This window comes from Schistocerca serialis, chromosome 5 (genome assembly GCF_023864345.2).
Source record: "Schistocerca serialis cubense isolate TAMUIC-IGC-003099 chromosome 5, iqSchSeri2.2, whole genome shotgun sequence".
NCBI classification, from domain to species: domain Eukaryota; kingdom Metazoa; phylum Arthropoda; class Insecta; order Orthoptera; family Acrididae; genus Schistocerca; species Schistocerca serialis.
This window is the reverse complement of record NC_064642.1, coordinates 147,831,039-147,855,161: the sequence shown is the minus strand read 5'-3', so window position 1 is coordinate 147,855,161 and position 24,123 is coordinate 147,831,039. Positions and strand designations below refer to the sequence as shown.

General features: G+C 38.6%; 1 protein-coding gene across 3 annotated transcripts in view; it reads right to left on the bottom strand.

The window, feature by feature from the left end:
* LOC126481284 (DNA mismatch repair protein Mlh3-like) overlaps positions 1 to 24,123 on the bottom strand; it is a 175,208-nt gene that overhangs the window by 45,450 nt on the left and 105,635 nt on the right. For all 3 annotated transcript variants that reach the window (XM_050104922.1, XM_050104921.1, XM_050104923.1), the window contains one exon: positions 22,465 to 22,634. In XM_050104922.1, the coding sequence (XP_049960879.1) occupies positions 22,465 to 22,634 (170 nt within the window). The remainder of the gene's footprint in view (positions 1 to 22,464; positions 22,635 to 24,123) is intronic.

The window sequence follows — 24,123 nt, the reverse complement described above, 5'->3', positions numbered from 1 at the left end:
TCTATTTAATTAAAAAAAAATAGTGGTTATATTTTTGGTTTCATGCATTAATAAATAACCAAGAGACACGAATTATCATAAACATGTAAAAATCAGATGAATCACACTGATTCAATGAGCTAGAATATTTTCAAATATGTGAATCTTTGCAGCTTATTCTGCTGAAAGCAAGAGAATATAAACACATATTTCATGCATTAGAAAGACATATTTCTGTTGTTGTCTATAGTTATTAGCCTTAACATTTAATTTTTTAAGGAGTCTAATGATTTATCCATTCTTACATTTCACTTGACTTTCTAATACATGAATATTTTTGTACATGTAATTACTTTTGCTTCAGATGTGAACGTGTTGAATATTCTTGCAGTTTGTCGCTCAAATTTAGCAACAAATGTGGAATTTATTTATTCTGTGTTGGGAATCAGTCTTATTGCTTTTGATGATTTATAATCAAACCTGTGTGGTTTTCCCTTAAGCTACAGTTGTGGCAACTTATTTAGTGCATTAAATAATGTAGATATTACATTCCATACACATTCCTTATGTTCCACATTCACTGATTTGGCTGAAAGTGTAGCAAACAAAATTCAGCATTGGTGTGCAGATATACGACATCTTTCTGCAAAAAGTCAGGTCTTGTAGTGCTTACTAGCAATTTTCTGTTATTAAAGGAAAACAACATTATTCAGTAAATGTCTGTGTGTTACCAGAGAATCTAAAATAAACTGTCACGTAATGTACCATTTTGTTCCTCCCAGCATCCTTAGGAAGATAAATAATGACAAATGTGGTGTCATTTACTAGTTATTGTCAATTTTTATGACACTACATTGTACCCACCTATTGTAAGAACAATATTACAAATCAGTATAAACATTAGTATTTGCACTCATCTGATTTCGTATTTAGAAGTGTCACTTGCTGTCCACTTGGGGTGCTGTTGTCAATGGGATAACAAAAAATGAGACAGGGTGTCACACTGTTATGATAGAGTCTGCCTGCAACATGCAGTATCTGCCCTTGTGCTTTATTTATGGTCATGGCATAAGATAAGGTCACCAGGAATTGTCCACATTTAAAGCAATATGGGAAACTATTAGGAACGGGCAGGATTCAGTGCATAAAAATCGCTCACCTACACTACTTCTTGCAAAATTTCTGCTTCCATGATGTTGCATTGGAGGGAAGTAGTTTTAAGCCTTGTGCCATTATACAATTCTGGTGGGCTTAAATTTTGCAACAGAATACTCAGGACACCATTTTTCAAATTAGTTTTGTATGAGGGAAAGAAGGTGCACTAAAAATGTTTAAAAATTCTACTGGATAATTAGCAGAGTCATCTTGCTTCATAACTCTGTTAAGAGAGATACACTCTACATCTTCTGTCTCAACACGAGTAAGTATGTCTGAGTTAATTCTTACAGCCTGATCATTTATATGTGTCAGTGTAGCCCTCTAACAATTCCAACAGTTTTCATGAGTTGTTTGCATTTGATCACATATAAGGATGTAATGAGGTCTTGTGTGCATCTATGTTTCCTCCTACTTACAGCTACACATTCACTGTTAACTGCATCCATTTTATGTGTTCCACACTTGAGCTGTTCACGCATCTCTTATCTCATCCGTTATTGCTCACTGGTAATGTCTGCCTAAAATACCACAAAAGGGATCACAACACCGTCCATGGGTGGAACAGTTTCTTGAATATCTCTGAGGGTTCTATCAATCACCTCTACTGCTGTATGATTAGAATCCTGGTTTTGTCACTGCTCCTGGATGTGTCACATAGTGTGTGTTCACACAAGCCCAAATCTATTGGGATTTTAAGTATTGTGTGAGCAGTTTTAACACCAGGTGATGAAGTGGCTGCTATTACTAATAAAGACGTGGAAAGAGCTATTTTTCCTTGGGCTCTTAATTGGGCCAACATGATTTTAGTGAGGAATGTTTTTCCTCTACCACAAGCTGCATCCGAAAACAGAATTTAAATACTGTGCACTGTTCTCCCATTACATTTTGGGCACCATTTTGCGAGGTTTCCACAAGTTCTGCTATGTTAAAACTTATTTCCACTGTGTACTTTCTGTTGATTTATTTGCCTTCTACTAATAGTGCTGGCAAGCTGTACTGAGGAAATGTATTTCTTTCTACTGACATACCCAAATTCTGAATAGCCACAAAGCATTGATTAAGAGCACTAATTTGCAATCTATCAGTCAATTCGCCTTCTATATTTTGTCCAATATTCCTATAAAAGTCTTCTTGGCAGCTTATCCTGATATTTTTGCCATAACATTGTAGCATCAGAAAAGACATAAAAAACATCAAAATGGCAAATAAATGACACAAGTGATGTGGACGGTCGTTAACATAAGCTTTAACCAGAGCATCCTCTCAGTGTTTGTCATCATTGTATGTGTCACTATCAGCAAACATTTCAGTAAGTGGGATATTCGATCCCATTAACCATTAGCAGACTCCCAAAAGAAATAGATCCTCTCATTGTATTAAATGCAAGAACATGTAGAAACTTTTGGCATTGTTTAGATGAACTGTGTATACCCTTCCAATAATGTGTTCTTTAAATATGCAAAGCGGGCTGTATAAAGCTCTGCCACTCCTTCTATAATTGAAGACATATCACTGCTTGTCGTAAGTACAGTACGACAGAGCTTCATTATACAACAGTTTTTGCAAAATAATCAGTTTCACAAAGCTGAAAGTAAGCCAACAAACTTGTGTATCCTGGGTTTCCTAAATGATCTGTAATATTTTCAGGGTTAAAATATATCCACTGTCCTTCTCCAAGGTGGCTATCAAGATGATCCACAGGTGGGTGTGAATAGAGAAGTTGAAAATGTGATATACTGTCTATGAAGAGGTTATCTACCAGCCTAACTGAAACCTTGTGACTTCGTAATGTTCATTCTTCAATACAAATGTGGCTTGCTCACTCCTTTATCTGTGGTGTACTACGTCACAAGCAGACTCTTAAAACTTTAAATTAAGGTATCTTCCTGTTTCCACAGTCTGATGACGCCTATATGTTGCCCCAAGCTATGCTCAAGTCGCCTATGAAAACCCCATGAAAATCTTTCTAGTAGTTTTGGAGATTAGCATGTTCAGACACACACACAAACAGACAATGTTTTTAAAATAGTCTCATTGTATTTTGTTACACACCCTACATCACCTGCAGTCAGTTTTTGGCAAATATTTACAATGTACTGACACAAGAGATTTACAATATTATTACTTGTATAGTTTACTTATATTTTACCAGAACTTTCCACACCAAATAAATACAACAGTTCTAACAAAGAGTGTGTGTTCAGTTATTTCCAACTTTTGCCAGTGTAGTCAGTTTATGGAGTATTTACCTAAGTTAATTTGTTAAGTGTCCAACAAGCCACTCACACTGCTGCTACTGTTTTAATAGAACAACTTGATGGAATTTTGAATCCAATAATAGCTAGTGACAGGTTGGACTCACTATCAAACATCTCATTTCACCTTCTGCACTTGGAGTTCACCTTATGGCTGAAGGTCATTTTATATAGTTTTTTTTTTTTTACCATACTCAAAATACATTTAACTGAGGCAGAATTCTTGCTCTCTGTCATAATGTTGCTCCTTCATGTCACAATCATGGAACAACATGTAGAGCTTATGTTAACAATGATCATGAAACATAGCAAAGTGGATTTACTCCACTGATATTATTCCACTTGTTTTAAATAACTAATTTTTTTCCTGTCTTTCATCTAAATCTACTTATAAACACATAGTGTGCTGTGTACATAAAAAAGCCAAACTACTGCTCATACAACATATCACATAACTTAATTATCCATGTGATAGATTACAGCCTGTTGATTATACTGACATATTCAGTTTTGCTTAAAAACTTGTTAATTAAGAGAACCCAAAGTTGCCAAAATAGGATGTTGTACGAAAATTAGTACGAGAGATAATCAGTGGTTTTGAGAGGACTGATATCATGCATTAGGAAGCCCTAATTTCATTCTTTCCAGCAACCAAAGTCATTTTCCTGGAAGCTCATTAATGTAAGAGATCTTCGTAAATAAAGTCTGGTCCACTCAAAATAACTTTTGCCATTTGAGCCAATATGGTTGCTGATTCTAGGATCTGACATAATACTTTTGGTGGCTTAATTTTTCTAAACCTAGTACTGCCCTCAGTTATTTAAGCCTCTGATTAAGAATTTGCATAAATTAGCAAAATTTTGAACACTGAAAGTTTAGATGTAAGTAGGGAATTCATTGTGGAGGTGTACTGTGGATAGTACCGTGAACTTCCATACTTTTATAAACCAAGTATCTTCAAGATAAAACAAATCATTATTGGAACGTATAGACCATCTTAACTGGTAAATGTTTACCCTGCAGTTTTATAAACTAATGTGTAATATATCAGATCACAAAATATCATTACACAAATCTATATATACTTCACCCCACCCAAAAATCCTCAGCCTGTGTCCAGCTCCCACACAGTTAACATCTTTATGAAAGTCAGCACTCAGAAATCACACAAGTAAGATCTATGCAAAAAAATTTTATCTGTGTAACATCCCCAACTGTTCTGCAACATGTTCATAGTAAACAAATCTGCCATAGTTGTAAAATACTTTGTTGACTGATGTCTTGCATAATATGAGTCGCTATACACTTCTGTTGTGCAAGACTTCAGTCAATAAAGTATTTTACAACTGTGGTCAATTTGTTTACCATGAACACTGGGTAAAAAGTTCTTGGTGAATGTGCCATGTTAAGCTCTAGAAGCCTATGCTGGCAACACCCGAACTGTACTCTAGGTGTTCAATATTCCCTATCGAAGCTGCTTGTGACCTCTCTGACAGAGAAAAGGGTTTATCTGCATGAGTACAGGGTGGAAGAGAGGACAGCAACAACGAGATTGAATGAATATTGCAAGTAAGTGGGAAGTTGTCACTGACTGTAAAGGAATGCCTGACACAGACAGATGTTATGTCTACATGGTTGTGCCTAAGTGGGAGGAACCATGGTCTGTCTCATGGAGGGCTGTCATTGTGTATGCTTGGCATGGACGCACTGTACACTTATGTGATGCGAATAAGCTGTATGCATAAAAATTGTGTGTTGGGACTGTGTCAGATATTCAGTTCCTTAAGTACTGTGTACCAATGGTTGTGTCATCGTTTCATGATTTTCCATCCTTACAGTGTACTGTTATTCGTTCAAAAACCTGTTCATATCTACACTGACAGAAAAAAATCACAGCACCAATGAGGAGTTGGTAGGTGTGTTTCCACATCTAAAAGATGATGTCTGTTCACATTTTGCAACAGTCACACGAAAATGGCGCTAGTTGCACCACAAAGAGGATGAAAATCAGATTTGCTTTAAATACAGCCTGTAATGACGGTGAGTATTGTTACCTTTGAGACTGGATGTGCTGTGTTGAAGTTAGTGAAGAATGCCTTTAAGGTGACAAAGATATCATTATCAACATCTCACTGAGTTTGAAAGAGGTCATGTAATAGGGCAATGATAAACTGGATGTTCCTTCTGTGATATTTCAGAAAGACTTGACAGGAATGTAGCTATTGTACATGATTGCTAGCAGCAGTGGCCATGAGAATGTATGGTCACAAGAAGACTGGTTCCTGGATAGTCATGTGGCACTGCTGAGAGGGAAGACCATCATAGGTGTATGGCACTGGCATACTGTACTGTATCTGCAGCAGCAATTCAAGAAGCAGTTGGCACCACACCGATACACCAAACTGTTACAATCAGTTACTTCAAGAACTACTCTGAGCCAGATCCCTTGTAGCATGCATTCTACTGACCCCAAGGAGGAGATTAGAGTTTCATGTCCGGTCAACAATGAGGTCATTAGAGACAGAGTACAAGCTCAGATCTGGAAAGGATGGAGAAGGACAGTGGCCATGTCCTTTTGAAGGAACCATCCTGGCATTTGCCTTAAGCAATTTAGGGAAATCACAGAAAACCACATCAAGATGGCCAGAGACAGGTTTGAACCATTGTCTTCCCAAATGCAAGTCCAGTGTGGTAACCATTTTGCTACCCCGCTCTGTCCCACTGACCTCAAACCACCTTCATTCTTCAGCAATGTCAAGCGAGAGCTCACTGGAGGACAGGGTGGAGGTATGTTGTGTTTTCTGATGAAAGTGGGTTCCGCCTCAGTGCCAATGATGGCTGTATGTTGGTTAGGAGGAGGCCAGTTGAGGGCCTGCAACTAACCTGTCTGTGTGCTAGACCAAAGGACCTATCCCTGAAGTATGGTCTGAGGTGCAATTTTGTATGACAGCAGGAGGACTGTCGTGGTTATCCCACACACCCTGGCTGAAAATTTGTATGTCAGTCTGGTGATTCAACTTACTGTGCAACCATTCATGGACAGCATTCTTGGGAGTGTTTTCCTACAGGACGACACCCACCCTAATACCACTGTTGCAGCCCATCATGCTCTACAAAGTGTTGACATGTTGCCCTGGCCTGCTCAATCACCAGATCTGTCTCTAATTGAGCACATATGGGACATCATTGAACTACAACTCCAGCATCATCTTCAAACAGTATTAACTATCCCTGTACTGACTGTCCAATTTAATGGCTTACATCACACTTACATTAACCTGTGATCTTGCAATGTTAATCACTTAAATATGTTACTTAGACAAATGTATTTCCAAAATTTCATTATCTACATGAATTATTTTTATTGTTGCTATTTTTTTCTGTCAATGTATTTTATGTGCTACATGAACTGTAGAGATTCAACACACTTTATTATAGAGGCATTTGCCTCATTTAAACTATTCCTTTTTATCCACTTTTTGTGTGTGGTATTATTAAGATTTCATTAAAACATGTACAGCATATGCTTGCTTATTTCTTAGTCCATTACATGCATGTACAGGGCATATGCGTCAGTGAAACTTTGTAGTGCTTGTTTATAATACAGGCTTGCTTCAGGTACACTATGGGGTGTTGTACTGTGTCTGTCATAGGAAGGAACTCGAAGGTTGATGATATAAATACTGCAGTTAATGGTACAACACCTCAAACCTAAGCTAGCTACGTAAAAAGGGAAGGAGCTGTTCCAAAAATTACTTCTATTCTATGCTCACTAGTAGATGCTATTCCAAGCCATTTCAAATGTTTATCTGAAAGTCAAGTAAAGTCTGAAGAGCTCTGTACAACTTATCATTATCCTTGTAGTGTATTAAGTCAGAGTACAATCTTAACTTAAGGTAACTTAAGTAAATTTTAATTTCCATAGATCTATTAGGTTAAAGAGTAAGTAATTGTCCAGTTTAGTTTTCTGTGCAATATTGAGGGTTTGCTTACTTTGGATTCCTGTGCTGAATAATTATGACGGTTTAGCTTTACAATTTGCTACTTGTTTGGCTAGTGTGTAAATTTTAAGAGAAATTGTTATGTAGAGCAGAGGCTGTAAACTTTTTAAAACTGAGAGAATATCAATGAATGTGTAATGCGTTAATGTAGCTGTGACCCAATCATTTGTTTCCACCCTTTCTGATCCCATATCCCCAGTAAATACTACGTATGTGGTTGCAGTGTGTGGCTGACTGATTGACAGTGTACACAGATATTTTGGGTAATTATGCTAACTTGCTCACTGATACTGTGTCAAATGTTACAGAATGCCCACCAATGTAAGAATATAGCTTCTTTGAGGAGGAGTGCACTTGTCTATGAATTACAGAGGTAAAAGATAGAAGTGATTAAGCAACTTCATCAACTTACTCATTTGCCTGTACACCAGACTACCAAGCCCAAGAAGTTAAGTTGGCCACTACTGATATTGCTGCTGTTTTGAAGGCAACATTAAAGGTTGTGCAAATTGAGCAGGCATCCATTTCTAATCAAATGTATAGATTGCAGACTCATTTCAGTCATTATCTTTACAGGAGGAATGACTTGATGGATGTGGGTGAGGGGCAGGTGGAATAACTAGTAACCTACAGTAATATCATTGAAGATGGTTTCATATTAGCAACTCCAGTGAAGCCAGTGTGACAGTTACCACGTAGATAAGAATGTTGGGGTAGAGCAAGTGGTCTTTGACACTACATCTTCACAGTTACAGAATCCACAGCAGTACCGTTTAAATGAGTATTCTCAGTTGTCACTGGATTCAGTTGATAAGATAGTACAGTTTTTGCACTTTATGGTGGAATTTTAAAATCAAAAGTTAGCTATGCAAATAAATAATGTGGATGCATTATGATTAATAGCCACTACTGTAAAGAGTAAATTACAGGAGGAATTAGAGTGATCCACACAACAGAATAACACATGGAAACAACTAAGAGAGGAATTTGTAGGTTAATTCTGCCCAAGGCCTTGCAAGAATTGATTGGTCATCAGCATTGGAATGAGCAAGAGGTTGCTGAAACTTTAATGGAATATGTTGAATGGACTAAAACAAGTGTGGTAGCCTTAGAATTGGAGTTCACAGAGGAACAAACAGTGAACCATATTTTAGGTGGGTTCAGTTTCAAAACCAGACAGAGAGCTATACTTCATTGAATTCCCAGAATGTTTTCTCAATTAGAAGGACTAGTGAGACATACACAAGCCACTGAATTAATGGATTCTTGTAGGAATAGAGATAAAGAAGGAGAAGTCTGTGAAAATCAACACTCACACAAAAAACAGGGGGAAGGGGGGGGGGGTGGGGAGGAGGGGAAGGAACATATCTAAGAAAACTTATGTAGGAGACAGGAATTTCCAAGGGCAGATTGGAAATGGGATAGCAAAAGTAACTTTTTGGAACAGTAGCAAACAGGGGAATATAAGGAGGGAATGCACCAAAATGGTATTAATTAGTGCAATAAGAGAGGGTGGAACTCTGCATTTGCTATTTGTTTCTGAAGCTATCAACAATGAACCAGAATGCATCTTAGTTGATTCTGGTACTTCAATACCTGCCATCTATTACAAGTGATTTGTCAAGCATAAGGCTGTATGTAGCTGGGGGTACTAGATAATTTATGCTGCTGAATATCTTACAGAAGACAGGTCGAGTCTGGGTGTGATAGGGGTTTCAGAAGTTAAGAGTTTGATTGGCAGATATTCCTGGAACATTGCCATGAGGGTTGTGGAAGATACAGTTACTGAATTTATTCTGATATTGGACTTTATTGGTAAGGCAGGACTGATTCAGGGTTGTGCAGGCCAGCACTTTTATTTCAAGCTTTGGATTCAAGTTCAGTTTCAGTTTTGTCGACATGGGCAGGAGGGGATGGTCAACTTGGAATATGGTACACATCGAATTGAAGAGGGTAGTGAGTGGAAGTCACACAGCAGTTAGTTCACTTCAACAGTTTGCTATAGGAGAAGATTAAAGCTGTAAGTGAGGACTTTCTGGATGTGCTAGTGGAAGATTTGGGGATGACAGATTTGGCTGAATGTTGTGTAGAGTTATGGGATCAGATTCCCATTAAATACGGGTATTATAGATTATACCCAAACAGAATGAAGGAATTAAGGGAGCAAGTAGAAAAAAATGTTGCAACAAGGTGTGACATGACCATCTAAGTCACCTTATGCTGCACCAATATTCTTAGCAATGAAGACTAATGGGGGCTCTCATCCAGTTTTGTACTACATGGACTTAAATAGGAAGGTGATATTATGATCTACACTCCTGCCAGACTTGCTTTCATGTTTTGGATGGTTTAGGGGAACAAATATATTTACCACCTTTGATCTTAATCAGGCATACAATCAAATTCTGTTAGACGAAGGGTCTAAGCTAGTAACAGCTTTTTTGAAATACTGGAACTTGTTTCAGTTCAATTGGGTACCATTTGGTTTGGCTACAGGCACAGCAGTGCTCTCACAGCTAACAGATGCAGTGTTTTCAATATTTAGTTTCAGTATGTCTATCATTATCTCAACAATCTGGTCATGCATGTTAACTTGACTTACGAGCATGTTCTACACCTAAGAAAAGTTTTTCATGGTTGATGCGGGGATTAAGGAAATTTTTGCTTGTTCTACCATGAAGTTTTGAAGTCATATGGTCTCCAGCAAAGGGATTCAGTATCCCAAGCCAGAAAATGTAAAGGAAGTGGCTAGACATGTCAGATGGCCAATTCTTTTAGAAAATTTATTTGCGGGTTCATTGAGATGACAGCACCCCTCAACAAACTCGGGAAGAAGGGATGTGAGTTTGTGTGGGGTCTGGCCCAGGAAGCTTCATTTGTAGCGTTAAAGAAGCCTTGCAGTCAGCACCAGTATTAGCCCTGCCTGACTTACACATAAGGAATTTCTCTTATAGATTGATGCATCAGCTTTGGGAGTGGGAGCAGTTCTGCTGCCAGAACAGAGAGGTGGCAATAAGGAGATTTCTCATGTTTTAAGTGGTCTGAATGATTTAGAGGAACAATATTCACCTATTAATTAGATGCTTTGACTGTATTGTTTGGTATGGAGAAATTTAGATACTGCCTTGACCATAGGCAGTTCACCCTAGAAATGGACAAACAGACACTTAACTAGGTGTTGGTGAGACACGGAATGACTGGTCACATTGCCAAATGGGCCAACCTGATTATTAATGTTCACGTTTGCAGTGAATAATATACAAAGTCCTGAGATTGTGATTGCTGATAGTCTGAGCTGTATGTTTGGAGAAGAGGGAAAGGAGCAAAGAGATGAACAGCGGGAGAAGGATTATGGTGTGAATGCTACAAAGGCCTCTATCCTCATGAATATTCTGCTCTTATTCCATGACATCAAGGAATTTAAGGACTCCAATGAACATCTTAACAGAATTAAAGAAAGGCTCCCAGGAGGGGAGACTGTTAAGCCCTATTTGTTGGATGAAGGGGTGGTTTGCTGTAGGATAAGGGGTAAATATGATCTGAAGGTAGTTGTGCCTACTGAACTGGTTCCATTACTGTCCAAATATTTTCATGAGTCACCAGTGGGTTGGCATCTTGGGGCTGTATAAGATGCGAGAAATGATCAGACAACAATCTATACGACTGGATATTGATCATGAGATTTGGAAGGGAATACACAATTGTGACATGTGTGCAATGAGCAAACCCAACCAGGATAGTAGGGGGTGGATATTTAGCTTCCAAGACAATGGATAGACCCTTCCAACAGATGTATTTTGATTTTGCTGGACCTATGCCCCCATAGGGACCAAAGGAATTAAGTCACGTAAATCTACCTAGATCTAAGGCAGGCAACAAGTTCATTTTGTTGTGTGTAGATGCATTCACCACGTTTGTCTGGTGTTTCCAACTGGGGACCAACTGGAGGAGCAACCATGCAATTCATCATTCAAAAATTGCAAGATATTTTGGAACCTTTGGCCCCCAACAGCCTACAGTTACCAACAATGTGACTACATTCACAGCCCACCAATTCAAGCAATTCTGTATTGGAATGGGTATATGACGCATCACCATCATGCCATATTATCCCAACCCCCCATTCACACGAAGGATTAATAGGAACTTCTGGTCTGCCCTGATAGCATATTGTAATAAGAACCAAAGTGCTTCCTTCATTAACCAGGGTATACAACACTACATGCAACAAGAGCCACCAGTCAACACCCACAAGCTTGGTTCTGGACTACTGAATAGAAACTCCACTGTGCAATTTTTGGTCCACTGAGGACTTGTTGCCTGAAAGGAAGAGTGCTCAGCAGGTGGTTGCACAGTGGAAGAGAACAAAGAGGGATATCCAAAAGACTCATGTGAGGGAAGCCAAATGTTACAAAGAGGGACGGCAGCCAAACAGCTACCAAATTGGGGATACGGTATTTGTCAATAATTTTCAAGGAGAGAGCAAGGAAAAAAGAAACAAAAAATCACTGCCCAGTTCCATGGATCCTTTGAAATTCAAGGACTTTTAATACAAATGACCAACTGTTTGAAGGATCTCCAGAGAAGAAGATAGAGACACATCTACCATAGGTAGGTCCTCGAGGAGGATTCCATAGTTCCCTCAGCTACTTGAATAATTGGGGATGCGGGGGTGGGGGGTGGGGGGGGGGGGGCGGGGGTGGGGGGGTGGGGGGGGGGGAAGAGTACACACCATTTCGTCACATTGGCATCACCCAATCTGCATTCTATGTAGAGACCAGAGTGGACATGATCACTTGCTTCCTTCATTAACCTCTCCATAAAACACTGCACACAACGAGAGCAACCAGTCCACACCCACAACTGGGCAGAGTATATGTCATTTTTGCCACTATGGCCTAGGTTGGCATCACGTGATCTGTGTTCTATCTTGGCCATATTCCCAATCAGTGCCACTTGTGATCTCTTTGACAGTGAAAGGGGTTTATCTGACCAAGTGCAGGATGGAAGAGAGGACAGCAATGGTGAGTTGGAATGAGTACTGCAAGTAAGCAATTTCTTGTTGCTCACTATGAAGGAAAGCCCGACATGAACAGATGGTGTGTTTACTGTGGCTGTGCCTAAGTGGAAGTGACCATGGTCTGTTGCACAGAGCACTGTCATTGTGTATGCTTGGCAAGAATGCTCTGTGCATTTAGGTACTGTGAATAAGCCAGTGTATATCAAGATTGTGTCAGACATTCACTTCCTTCAGGTGCTGGGTACTTATGGTTTTCCATCCTTAGTGTGTACTGTTATTTGTTCACAAAATTGTTTGTATATATTTTATGTGCTACATGAACTGCAGAGACTCAACACTTTTGTGTACATGCTTTACTATAGAGAAATTTGCACAATTTAAATTATTCTGCTGTATCAGCCTTCTGTGTGTGTGATATTATCAAGATTTCATTAAAATGTGTGTGATGTACACCTGCTTATTTCTTAGTCCACAACACATATGTGCAGGGTGAATGAATCATTACAACTTAGTAGTGTTTGTTCTAACTATGGCCTGTTTCAAGCACATTATGAGCTATTGTATTCTGTCTCTCATGTGAAAGAACTCAAAGTTGATGATATAAATACTACATGTAATGACACATTACCTCGAACCTGAGCAAGCTACACAAGAGCGGAAGGAATCGTAAAAATATTACTTCTGTTCTATGCTCACTAGTGGATGCTATACCCAGCCATTTCAGATGGTTATTTGTGAGTTCAGTCAAGTCGGAATAGGTCTGTACTAATTATTGTTATCCTTGCAGTGTTTCAGCTCAGCTTGCATTCATATGTCCCTTAAGGTAATTTCAGTAAATTTTAATTTCTGTAGATCTGTTATGTTCCAGAGTAAGTAATAGTCCAGTTTAGTTTTTTGAGCAACATTAAAGATTTGCTTACTTCTGGATTTCTGTACTGAACAGTTATCACGGTTCAGCTTTTTTAATTAGCTACTCATTTGGCTTGTGTGTAAATATTAAGAGAAATTGTTGATTTTTTTTTCCAGTTTTTTATTCTGCTAAATGCGTGCAGTTTTCTTATGTACCTGCAAATGCTCCCTGAATCTTATTTTAAAATAACGGCCAATTTGACCAATATAAAATTTGTCACAACTGCTACAAATGATATAGTAAACCCCAGAACCATCAAATCTATCAGAATTATTACTCAAGTTATGTTACACACGGAGTTTCCTTACTGTGTTAGAAGTTTCTTGCCAAACAAATTGAAACTGAGTGCTAGACAGTTCGTTACTTAATTCCAAATGTAAATCGAAAGCTTCTTTATTTAACAAGTCTTTATGTTTATACAAATGAGTAGTACTGCAGAATACACAAAATTAATAGAACTTTTAGAATTTTCATTAACTTATAATTTTTTACCTTCAATGGCAAAATATATGAACAAAAAGATGGTCTTGGGATGGGTAACAGTATGGCTGGTACGTTAGCAGACATTTTTATGAACGACTTAGAATGTATGCTAAGTTTCCACAACTAAAAGACAAGACTATATAATTTTTCCATAATGTGGGGCCACAGTCATAATATATTTGTTTAAAGTCAGTACCGCCATTAGACGGTTTCTTATTTGCAGTGTTTCATTTACACGATCATGATTTTGGCTTAAAATGCCATTATCAAGTGTTTTAGGCACTGTATAACATTAAAACATTTGATAATGGCATTTTAAGCTGAAATTATGATCGTTTAAATGAAACACTGCAAATAAAAAATAGTCTAATGGCAGTACTGTCTTTAAAGAAACAAGACCACATATTATAAACGTTATGTCGATGACATCTTGCTACTGTTAGAGGGTGACGAGAATGAGGTTACCGCATTTTTATCAAGCCATAGGCAACATGCACCAAAAAATAGCTTTTACTGCAGAACTAGAAGAAGCGAGCTCCATTAAATATTTAGACCTTACTATTAAGAAGCTTGATAACAGGCATCAATTTTTCATTTTCAGAAAGCCTACATGTACAGATACTGTTATCGGTGCCAGTTCATGCCATCTGCCATGATATAAAAGGGCCTTTTTCACCTCTATGATCCACCGACTTTTTCGATTACCATTGACCAACAATGAAATATGCCAAGAACTTAGTATATTAAAGCAAATTGCAGTAGCCCACGGTCTTTCTGCAAATGATATTACGCGCCTGTATAATAGGATATACAAACATATAGTAAATAGTAGGCAGACCCACAATCACCCAGAAAAAAGAAGTAATAAAGAAAAACTGAAAACTATTCCAATGAAATTGTACCGACAAATGTTCCAACAAATAGAAAAGTGTTTCAGGAAATCTAAGGTTAGATGTGGTTTTCAAGTTAACAACACTCTGAAACTCCATATGAAGCATAACTTGAGTAATAATTCTGATAGATTTGATGGTTCTGGGGTTTACAAGATCGTTTGTAGCAGTTGTGACAAATTTTATATTGGTCAAACCGGCCATTCTTTTAAAATAAGATTCAGGGAGCATTTGCAGGCACGTAAGAAAACTGCGTTGGGAATGCATTTAGCAGAAACTGGCCACACTATAGGGAATATTGAGAATTGTATGCATATTCTACACAGGCCAGAGAAGAGTCATGCTCTCAACTTCATGGAGGAGTTGGAGATTTACAAGGCCAAAAAGCATGAGGTCACGAAGGTACTCAATGGGCAAAGCGATTTTGTGCCCAACACCTACTTTGCTTTGTTTGATAACATACTACGATAACCACTTAATACCTCGCTTATTTATATCTAGCCTTCTTGCTGATTTATGTCAAGAACAGTATGCATTTGCCTTACTTCCATATATTTGTTGCTCTAATCCTGTAACTGATTATATCCTACCTATTCATGGATTGTATGCCCAGACCATATAATTTTATTTATCGACTGTTGGTATGTTGTATAAATATTTTCTGTGGGAAATCACGATGTATGAAAAGCCCTCTAATGGTTAAGTTCTTATGATCGCTGTGCACCTACGTAACATCCTGGAGGCCAAGCCAACAGAGGGCATTGATTATTATTCTGTCTTTTCTTCAGTTATTTTGTCTGATAGAAATTTTATCTTTCATAGGTAATTTATAGGTTGCTGTAGGCAGTGTATTACGTACATTTTATTTTTGACTGTAAATTCACCATAAAAGTGTCAGACCTGTTATCTTTATATATTTCCTTTTAATCATTTTATATGGTTAACTGTATTTGTCTTTTATTTTATCACAATTGGTTTCTATAACAGTTATCAAAATTTACATGTATTTTACCTAATGTGTTTGTATCAGATTATGGTTCTTACATAAATGAAGAATACATCTAAGCCCACAATAGCAACATCTATGTAGTATATGTTGTTGTTGTTGTGGTCTTCAGTCCTGAGACTGGTTTGATGCACCTCTCCACCTACTCTATCCTGTGCAAGCTTCTTCATCTCCCAGTACCTACTGCAGCCTACATCTTCCTGAATCTGCTTAGTGAATTCATCTCTTGGTCTCCCTCTACGATTTTTACCCTCCACGCTGCCTCCAGTACTAAACTGGTGATCCCTCGATGTCTCAGAACATGTCCTACCAACCGATCCCTTCTTCTAGTCAAGTTGTGCCACAAGCTCCTCTTCTCCCCAATTCTATTCAATAACTCCTCATTAGTTTTGTGATATACCCATCTAATCTTCAGCATTCTTTTGTAGCACCACATTTCGAAAGCTTCTATTCTCTTCTTGTCCAAACTATTTATTGTCCACGTCTCACTTCCATACATGGCTACATTCCATACAAATACTTTCAGAAACGACTTCCTGACATTTAAATCTATACCCGATGTTAACAAATTTCTCTTCTTCAGAAACGCTTTACTTGCCATTGCCAGTCTACATTTTATATCCTCTCTACTTCAACCATCATCAGTTATTTTGCTCCCCACATAGCAGAACTCCTTTACTACTTTAAGTGTCTCATTTCCTAATCTAATTCCCTCAGCGTCACCCGATTTAATTCGACTACATTCCATTATCCTTGTTTTGCTTTTGTTGATGTTCATCTTATACCTTCCTTTCAAGACACTGTCCATTCCATTCAACTGCTCTTCCAAGTCCTTTGCTGTCTCTGACAAAATTACAATGTCATCGGCGAACCTCAAAGTTTTTATTTCTTCTCCATGGATTTTAATACCTACTCCGAACTTTTCTTTTGTTTCCTTTATTGCTTGCTCAATATACAGATTGAATAACATCGGGGACAGGCTACAACCTCGTCTCACTCCCTTCCCAACCACTGCTTCCCTTTCATACCCCTCGACTCTTATAACTGCCATCTGCCTTCTGTACAAATTGTAAATAGCCTTTCGCTCCTGGTATTTTACACCTGCCGCCTTCAGAATTTGAAAGAGAGTATTCCAGTCAACATTGTCAAAAGCTTTCTCTAAGTCTACAAATGCTAGAAACGTAGGTTTGACTTTCCTTAATCTATCTTCTAAGATAAGTTGTAGGGTCAGTATTTCCTCACGTGTTCCAACATTTCTACGGAATCCAAACTGATCTTCCCCGAGGTCAGCTTCTATCAGCTTTTCCATTTGTCTGTAAAGAATTCGCGTTAGTATTTTGCAGCTGTGACTTATTAAACTGATAGTTCAGTAATTTTCACATCTGTCAACACCTGCTTTCTTTGGGATTGGAATTATTATATTCTTCTTGAAGTCTGAGGGTATTTCGCCTGTCTCATACATCTTGCTCACCAGATGGTAAGAGTTTTGTGAGGACTGGCTCTCCTAAGGCTGTCAGTAGTTCTAATGGAATGTTGTCTACTCCACGGGCCTTGTTTCGACTTCTACTCCGGGGGCCTTGTTTCGAAGCATATAGGCAAACAGATTTCTGGTAGCTACTGCACTTCAGTAGGTTTTGTAGAGTAACGCCAGTTGCAAAATGACTGTGTGGACAATGTGACCTATTTTACACATTTTAGTTCTACTTGACAATGCTTTGCTGAGTGTATTTATGTGTTTTGACGATGCCATTACGGCTTTATCACATTAGGGAATGGTGCAGAACAGGTATTCTTTACCTTATTTTATCTGTACATTTCCCAGTTTGTGTGAGAGTATATTGTGATATGAAATGTTTTGTATTGTTTTGAGAAATAGACTGCCCACTAGGTGTATAGTTTTTTATTTTGTAAATCTGTAGATGGTCATCACTGACTGAAACCGGTCATCATCAAAGGAATTTATATTGTGATCAAAGAACGGAATAATAATAATAATAATAATAATAATAAAATATTGACAGACTTGTTAAAACTGTGAGAATACTAATAAATATCTGTTGCGTTACTGTAGCTGCAACTTGCACCCTTTCTTATCCTATGGCCCCAGTAAACGCTACAATTAGCAACTAGCAAGTCAACATCTCATTGCTGAATATTTTGATAAACTTTGTTCCGTATGCGTCTAAACTGTGTCTGCCAGATTGTTAATATCAGTCTTTTTACCATTGTATTACACAATTTGGTGACTCACTTTTAGACTGTGCTGAATGCATTATTTGTTCATAAATCATTATTTTCATAAAATTAATGTTTACAATGTTGCCACTGAAATAATCATGCAGTACACAGTTTGTCCTAGCTCTATTAGGGCTGTAGCTATGAAAAATAAAAGTCATGTATTACATTCATAAAACTACTGTACTTATTTGAAATAGACTCCCTCTGAATCAAAACATATCTGAAATCGTTTTAAAAGTGTATAGTAGCAATCACTGTAGCCTTCTTTTGGAAGCAGTCACTGTAGTCCTTTTGCATTTAGTACTGCAGTACAATTTTCTTGGACTTCCTTAACTGCATCATAAAACTGACCTTCCATGGCCGTCTTCAATTTGGCGAACAACCAGAAGTCGGATGGAACCAAATTCAGCAAACATGATTGGTGATCCAGGACTGTGAACCATTTGCTGCCCAAAAACTTGTACACAGTCTTCACTCTGTGGGCTGAGGTGTTGTCATGGAGAAGAAACCAGGAACCTGCCTCTTGGTATTTGGGTCAAAATCGACAAATTCTCACCCACAAATGCTGAAAGACCAAAAAAAACTTGAACATGTCTTGTCATTGTTCCACTGCAATTTTCTGACAAGTGTCTGACACATACTGTTACATTCACGGCCAGGACGCCTGCAGCAGCAATGCTACAGCTTTGACTTCCTACACTGCTGTTCTTGAAATTTCAAGGATTGTAACATCACAACTCGCCATGAGATAGCATTGCAGTTTTCAGTTTCACACAAGCAGTCCTGTCAGAACTGGGACACATTATGTATTTTCCAACTTGTTTTTTGGGAATTATAAATTAAAGTGCACAGTAAACTGGTAATTGCTCAAATATAATTTAAACATATTAAAGGTGTAGACTAGCGTAACTTAAAGCATTGGTGTTGTGTCCATTATGATTTGAATTCACTGAATACCTACATTGTTTTCAATAAGACTACAAATTTAAGGTGCTGTCATGGACTTCAGTCTAAAACCGGATTAATAACATCACAACCCATCTTCAGGTTGGCAATTAAACATGAACTCATGAAACTGCTGGCTGGATTCCCTAAGATGCTCCCCACCTGGCACTGCCCAAGAATCATATACAGCTTATGATATGCTTCGGGCAAGCATAGTTCCATCTTTAATCGTCTTGCAAAACAGATTTCTGGCTAATGACACAATAATAAGTAACAAGTTTGTTCCAAAAACCAAGTAGTAAAATATTGCATACATCACTGAAAAATGCTTTTAAATGTCTTGGTTGTTTTAGATTTGCATAGCAGTACATGTACTCTTTAATGGCAGTTGTTGCTGAAAAATGTGAATTCTATACGAAACATTTTCCCCATGGTGGATGCACTTCTGTCTACATATAAAACTGAAGTTCTCCATTCTGATGGAAAATTTGTTAAAGGAGTACATAAGGACAGAGTAATTCAAGACCCAAAAATATTTCAAAACTAGACTTTTCCTTATGGCTTCACTCACATACGGATTCAATGCATATATTGGACACAATGCCTCCTACTCCTTCTCTGCATCCATCTCTTCCCCCCCCCCCCCCTCCTCCCCTTCCACCTCTCTGCTTACCTCATCTTCCCACCTCTTTCTGTCTCTCTCTTCCTCCTCCCTCTATTTGTCCATTTCATCCACCGCCCTCTCTCTGACCATATCTTCCTCACCCCTCTCTCTGTCCATTATTCTTCTTCCTCCTCTTTCTGTCCATTTTCTCCTCTCCCCTCTACTTGTTCCACCTACCCACTACCCTTCTTTTCCTTTCACATGTCTCCTGCATCATCTTCTCCTCCTCCCCCTCCCTCTGTTCATCTCCTCCTCCTTTCTCTCTCTGTCCATGTTATTCCCATCCTCACTCTCTGCCTATCTCCTCCTGGCCCTATCTCCCTTTCCACCTCCTCCTAATGCACTATTCCTATCCATCTCCTCCTGCCTCCTCTTGCTGTCCACTTATTCCTCCCCACTTCTTCCTAATCATCTCTTACTGCCACCTCTCCAGATCCATCTCCTCTCGCTAACCATCTCTTTCTGTCCCTCTCCTTCCCCCCCCCCCCCCTTCCCTGTTCCTCTTGGCCCCTCTCTGCCCATCTGCTCCTGTCTCCTCTCTCCCTAACCATGCCCCCTGCCCCTCTTTCTGTCCACCCCCTCCTCCATCCATCACAACATACCCCCAGCTCTGCCCAGCCACATGAGTAGCCCCTGTAAAACAGGTTGATAAAGCAGTCCGATACTACTCCCACATCACACTTATCGTACAGGGCAGCCTTTACATCAGGGCCAATAAATGATTTTCCCACAGGAGCATAGATATGGGCAAAGAATTGTTTATTCAGTGCCTGCCATGTAGGCTAACCTGTGCAACAGGCATGTTATGTGGGAGTAATATTGGCCTGCCTTATAGAACTGCTTTATAGGGCAGCCTACACATCAGGGTGTGCAAAACCATTTCTTGTCACTGACAAGTAAGTTGCCCTGCACAGCAGGTTCATAAGGGCGGCTCATACTATTCCAACAAAACACTCCTGTCATTCTGGGCAGCCTATGTCTTGGGGGCTGAAAAATCATTTCTTGCCCCTGGTGTGAAGACTGCCTTGCAATGCAGGTTGGTAAGGCAGACCAATTCTTCTCCCATACAATGTGCCTGTTGTGCAGGGCAGCCTACATGACAGTGGCTGAAAAACAAGTTTCTGAGTTATGTCCACTCCCATGAGAGCAAGGGGGTTCTAAATACAGTGCTGATACTAATGAAGTTTTCCATCCGTGTACCAAATTTGGTTGAAATTGATCCAGGGGCTTGGGAGGAGGTGCTGGACACACATACAAGCATGCTGCTCTCTCTCTCTCTCTCTCTCTCTCTCTCTCTCTCTCTCTCTCCGAGTGTGTGTGTGTGTGTGTGTGTGTGTGCCCATGTGTAGATGAGCAAACAATGTACAGGAACATAATTTTTATGGTGAGTTTAATAGAATTTTTCTTACTCAAATATGCATCAGTTGGTCTGGCAATCGACATAGCAATGCATCCACATGCTTAGAAGCCTACACTCACACAGGGTGTACCATTCTTACACCATATCACCACAGCACAATGCTGTGAGAACTTTTCTTTCCTTTTAAGTGCTCTTGGTCAGAAACTATGTACATTAAGTTTAGTTGCACTTAAATAATAACTACTGCTTTGTAAGCCATGAGCTGTTAACCTACTAGCTAAACCATTTACATTATATTACAAGTCTTTTACAATGATATTTTTGTCACTGGAAGAACAGAATGCTTAACCATTGATTAAATAAAAAGAAGGAATTTGCCCAAGCTAGAACCCTGTGGCATCGACCCTTCTTTCACTTTACAGCAAAACAGAGTTCTCTGTTTGTTACCACAGGAGGAAAGCATTGTGCTTCACATTTATGAGATATGGAAACAATCACTGGTGAACTTTCCCCCTAATTCCACATTGTTCTGACTTATGCAAAAGCATAGCATGATCCATACAAAATAATCCTTTTGTCAAAGCAGCAAAGGTGGCTACAGTCCTCAATGAATCATTTAACCCTGCAAATGTTTCACATACAAAGGAAGAAATAACATTTTCAATTGACCCTCCTTTTTTAATCCAAACTGTAACTTTGATGACAAGTAATATGGGGCTTTTATTACATAGTGATAATTAATGGCATTCATGACTGTTGACTGTACCCCATTTTGTTTCCAGACCATACCATGTTGAGTGAATGTTCGCCTGGCATGTTTTTTGCTCTCAACTTTCCTGACTATAGGTGATAATGACTAAAAAAATAACATTTCTCTCACTTACATGCTTGCACAGCCATATTCTGCAAGCCTGTGTTCACAATTAAAATACTGATAATGGTTGAGTGCACACTTCAATTTCATGTCACATAAATTATTATTCTTGTAAGTTAAGCTTAAATCATGTACTAAGCATTAATGTAAGCAAAAGGTACGTCAGAAGTGGGAGTGACAGCACATTATATTTGGGGTGGAAATGGAGAGAGAGGAGTAGGTTAGAAACTATTAACCCCCCTCTGAACCCATCACTGGATCCGCATCCATTTCCATTGGTTTTTCTCCCATCTGTACCTTTAAAATAATTTGTGAGTGAAGCTAATGATGAACTGGTTGAACTTATGGGTAACATAACTTAATTCAATATGGTAAAACCATGTGCAATGTGTTATGCCATGGATGTTTACTTTGAAAGGGATTTCACACAGCTTCAGTCAACTCCACAATTCTAGGCACAAAGGCCACAATCATCAAGCAGTGCAATCAATGGTGCATTAAGTGCATTTTATGTTTCTCATAAACAATCTGTACACAGTATCTAACATAACTACCACTGTTCCACTCACTGAAATGTTCTGCTGAGTAATTCCCATTCCACACAGATTTAACACATTCATCACTGAATATATTTTTACAATTTATGAATCAGTATACATGTTATTGAGAAATAATACTTACATGCATATTACAAAATATATTTTTTTTGTATTCTGTCGGATACATTATCTGCGATACTTTTGCCGACAACTTCGCAAGTTTCTTTTCATACAATGATTCATTGGGCTTTCTGGAGTGCTTCATCCGTCTTTCAGCATCAAGTAATAGTTTCTTCACAAGTTTTTTAGACTCTGCATTGGGAACATAAATATTTTTGTAAATAAACAGTAATAATTAAGAATACAAAAAATTGAGTTAAATGCATTCACTGTACTGTCACAAAGTGAAAAAAAAATAAATATTCTGGTAGATACCATCTGAATTTTAAAGATGTCTTTTAAATGAATTGTTCTAACTTACATATTTACAAGATAGAATAGGACTGCAGTTAAGTACATATAGATTTCTTTTATCAGATAGATTCATTCAAAACTAAATGCCTCTTAAAATGCAAGTTTGAAGGAATTTCATTTTAAAAAGAGTCAACAGCTCACTTGCAGACAAATGACAGTTATGTGTACGAAATGAAAAAATTCTGATTTTGTTTTACTTCCAGAATAAATCTTTTACTCTTCAGTGGAGAGGGTGCTATTTTGAAAATGTCTGACTATTTAAAACTGTTGCTAGACTAGGTCTCAAACCTGGAACTTTGAGTTTCGTGTGCAATGTTCTTACTGACTGAACCATCAGGTACAATACCAATAGCTATCTCCTACTTCTCAAACTTCACAGAAGCTCTCTGGTATACCTTGCTGGACTAGCACACAGGGAAGAAAGGATACTGCACAGAAGTGGCGCAGGCACACATTAGGGTATTGTTTTCAGAATGAATTTTCACTCTAATGCTGTTGCAGACAATTTTGAAACTTCATTTCTGCCATTTTAGCTCGAGTGTCCTCAGTCAGGCAATGATGGGCAGAGGTGGGCAGGAGTGGGCAGGAGTGTACAACATCTCACATGTGTGCAGCCTGGCAGTCAGGCCATGGCATTCATGACTGTAGGCCTTGGTTGAGTGTCTGAGGGCAGGGATAGGCATATGTCTCATACACACAAACATGGTACATTGGGGAGCCTGGCAGGTAGCCTTTATTACCTGTGCCAGCCCGTGGCAAGGATGATGGGCGCATGTGGTCACCCATGCCCTGTAGGATAGCACTGGAATATATTGCCCTAGGCTGTGACTAAGTCATTTGTTCACAGTATCATTTCCTTCCGGAGTGCTAATACACCAAGGTAGGCACCAGAGCTTTTGTCAGCAAGGCACACATCTGAGCTTTTGTGAAGTTGAAAGAGGCAGTGGCAGAAGCTAAACTGTGACGGTGGATCATGAACTTTGCTCAAATAGCTCAGCTGGTAATACCAATGCCTGCAAAAGACTTGGAGCTGGATTATAGTCCAGGTGTGACAAACAGTTTTAATCTGCCAGAAAGTTTCAATCATGATTTGTTTGTAACTGGCAATGTAGCACTTGTGATATAATTTCATAATCAATCATGGATTGTAGTACCAAAGTTGATCATGACACATAACAACAAACTCTTTTGCCCTAATACAACATTTTTTTTAATTTCTGTGAATACTAACCAAAAGTAGGTTGGCAACATGGCACGAACATGTCCAATGTCGACAGTTACTGCGAGCTTCTTTTGTAAGATGGTGGATTGTGATTATTTTTGTGAA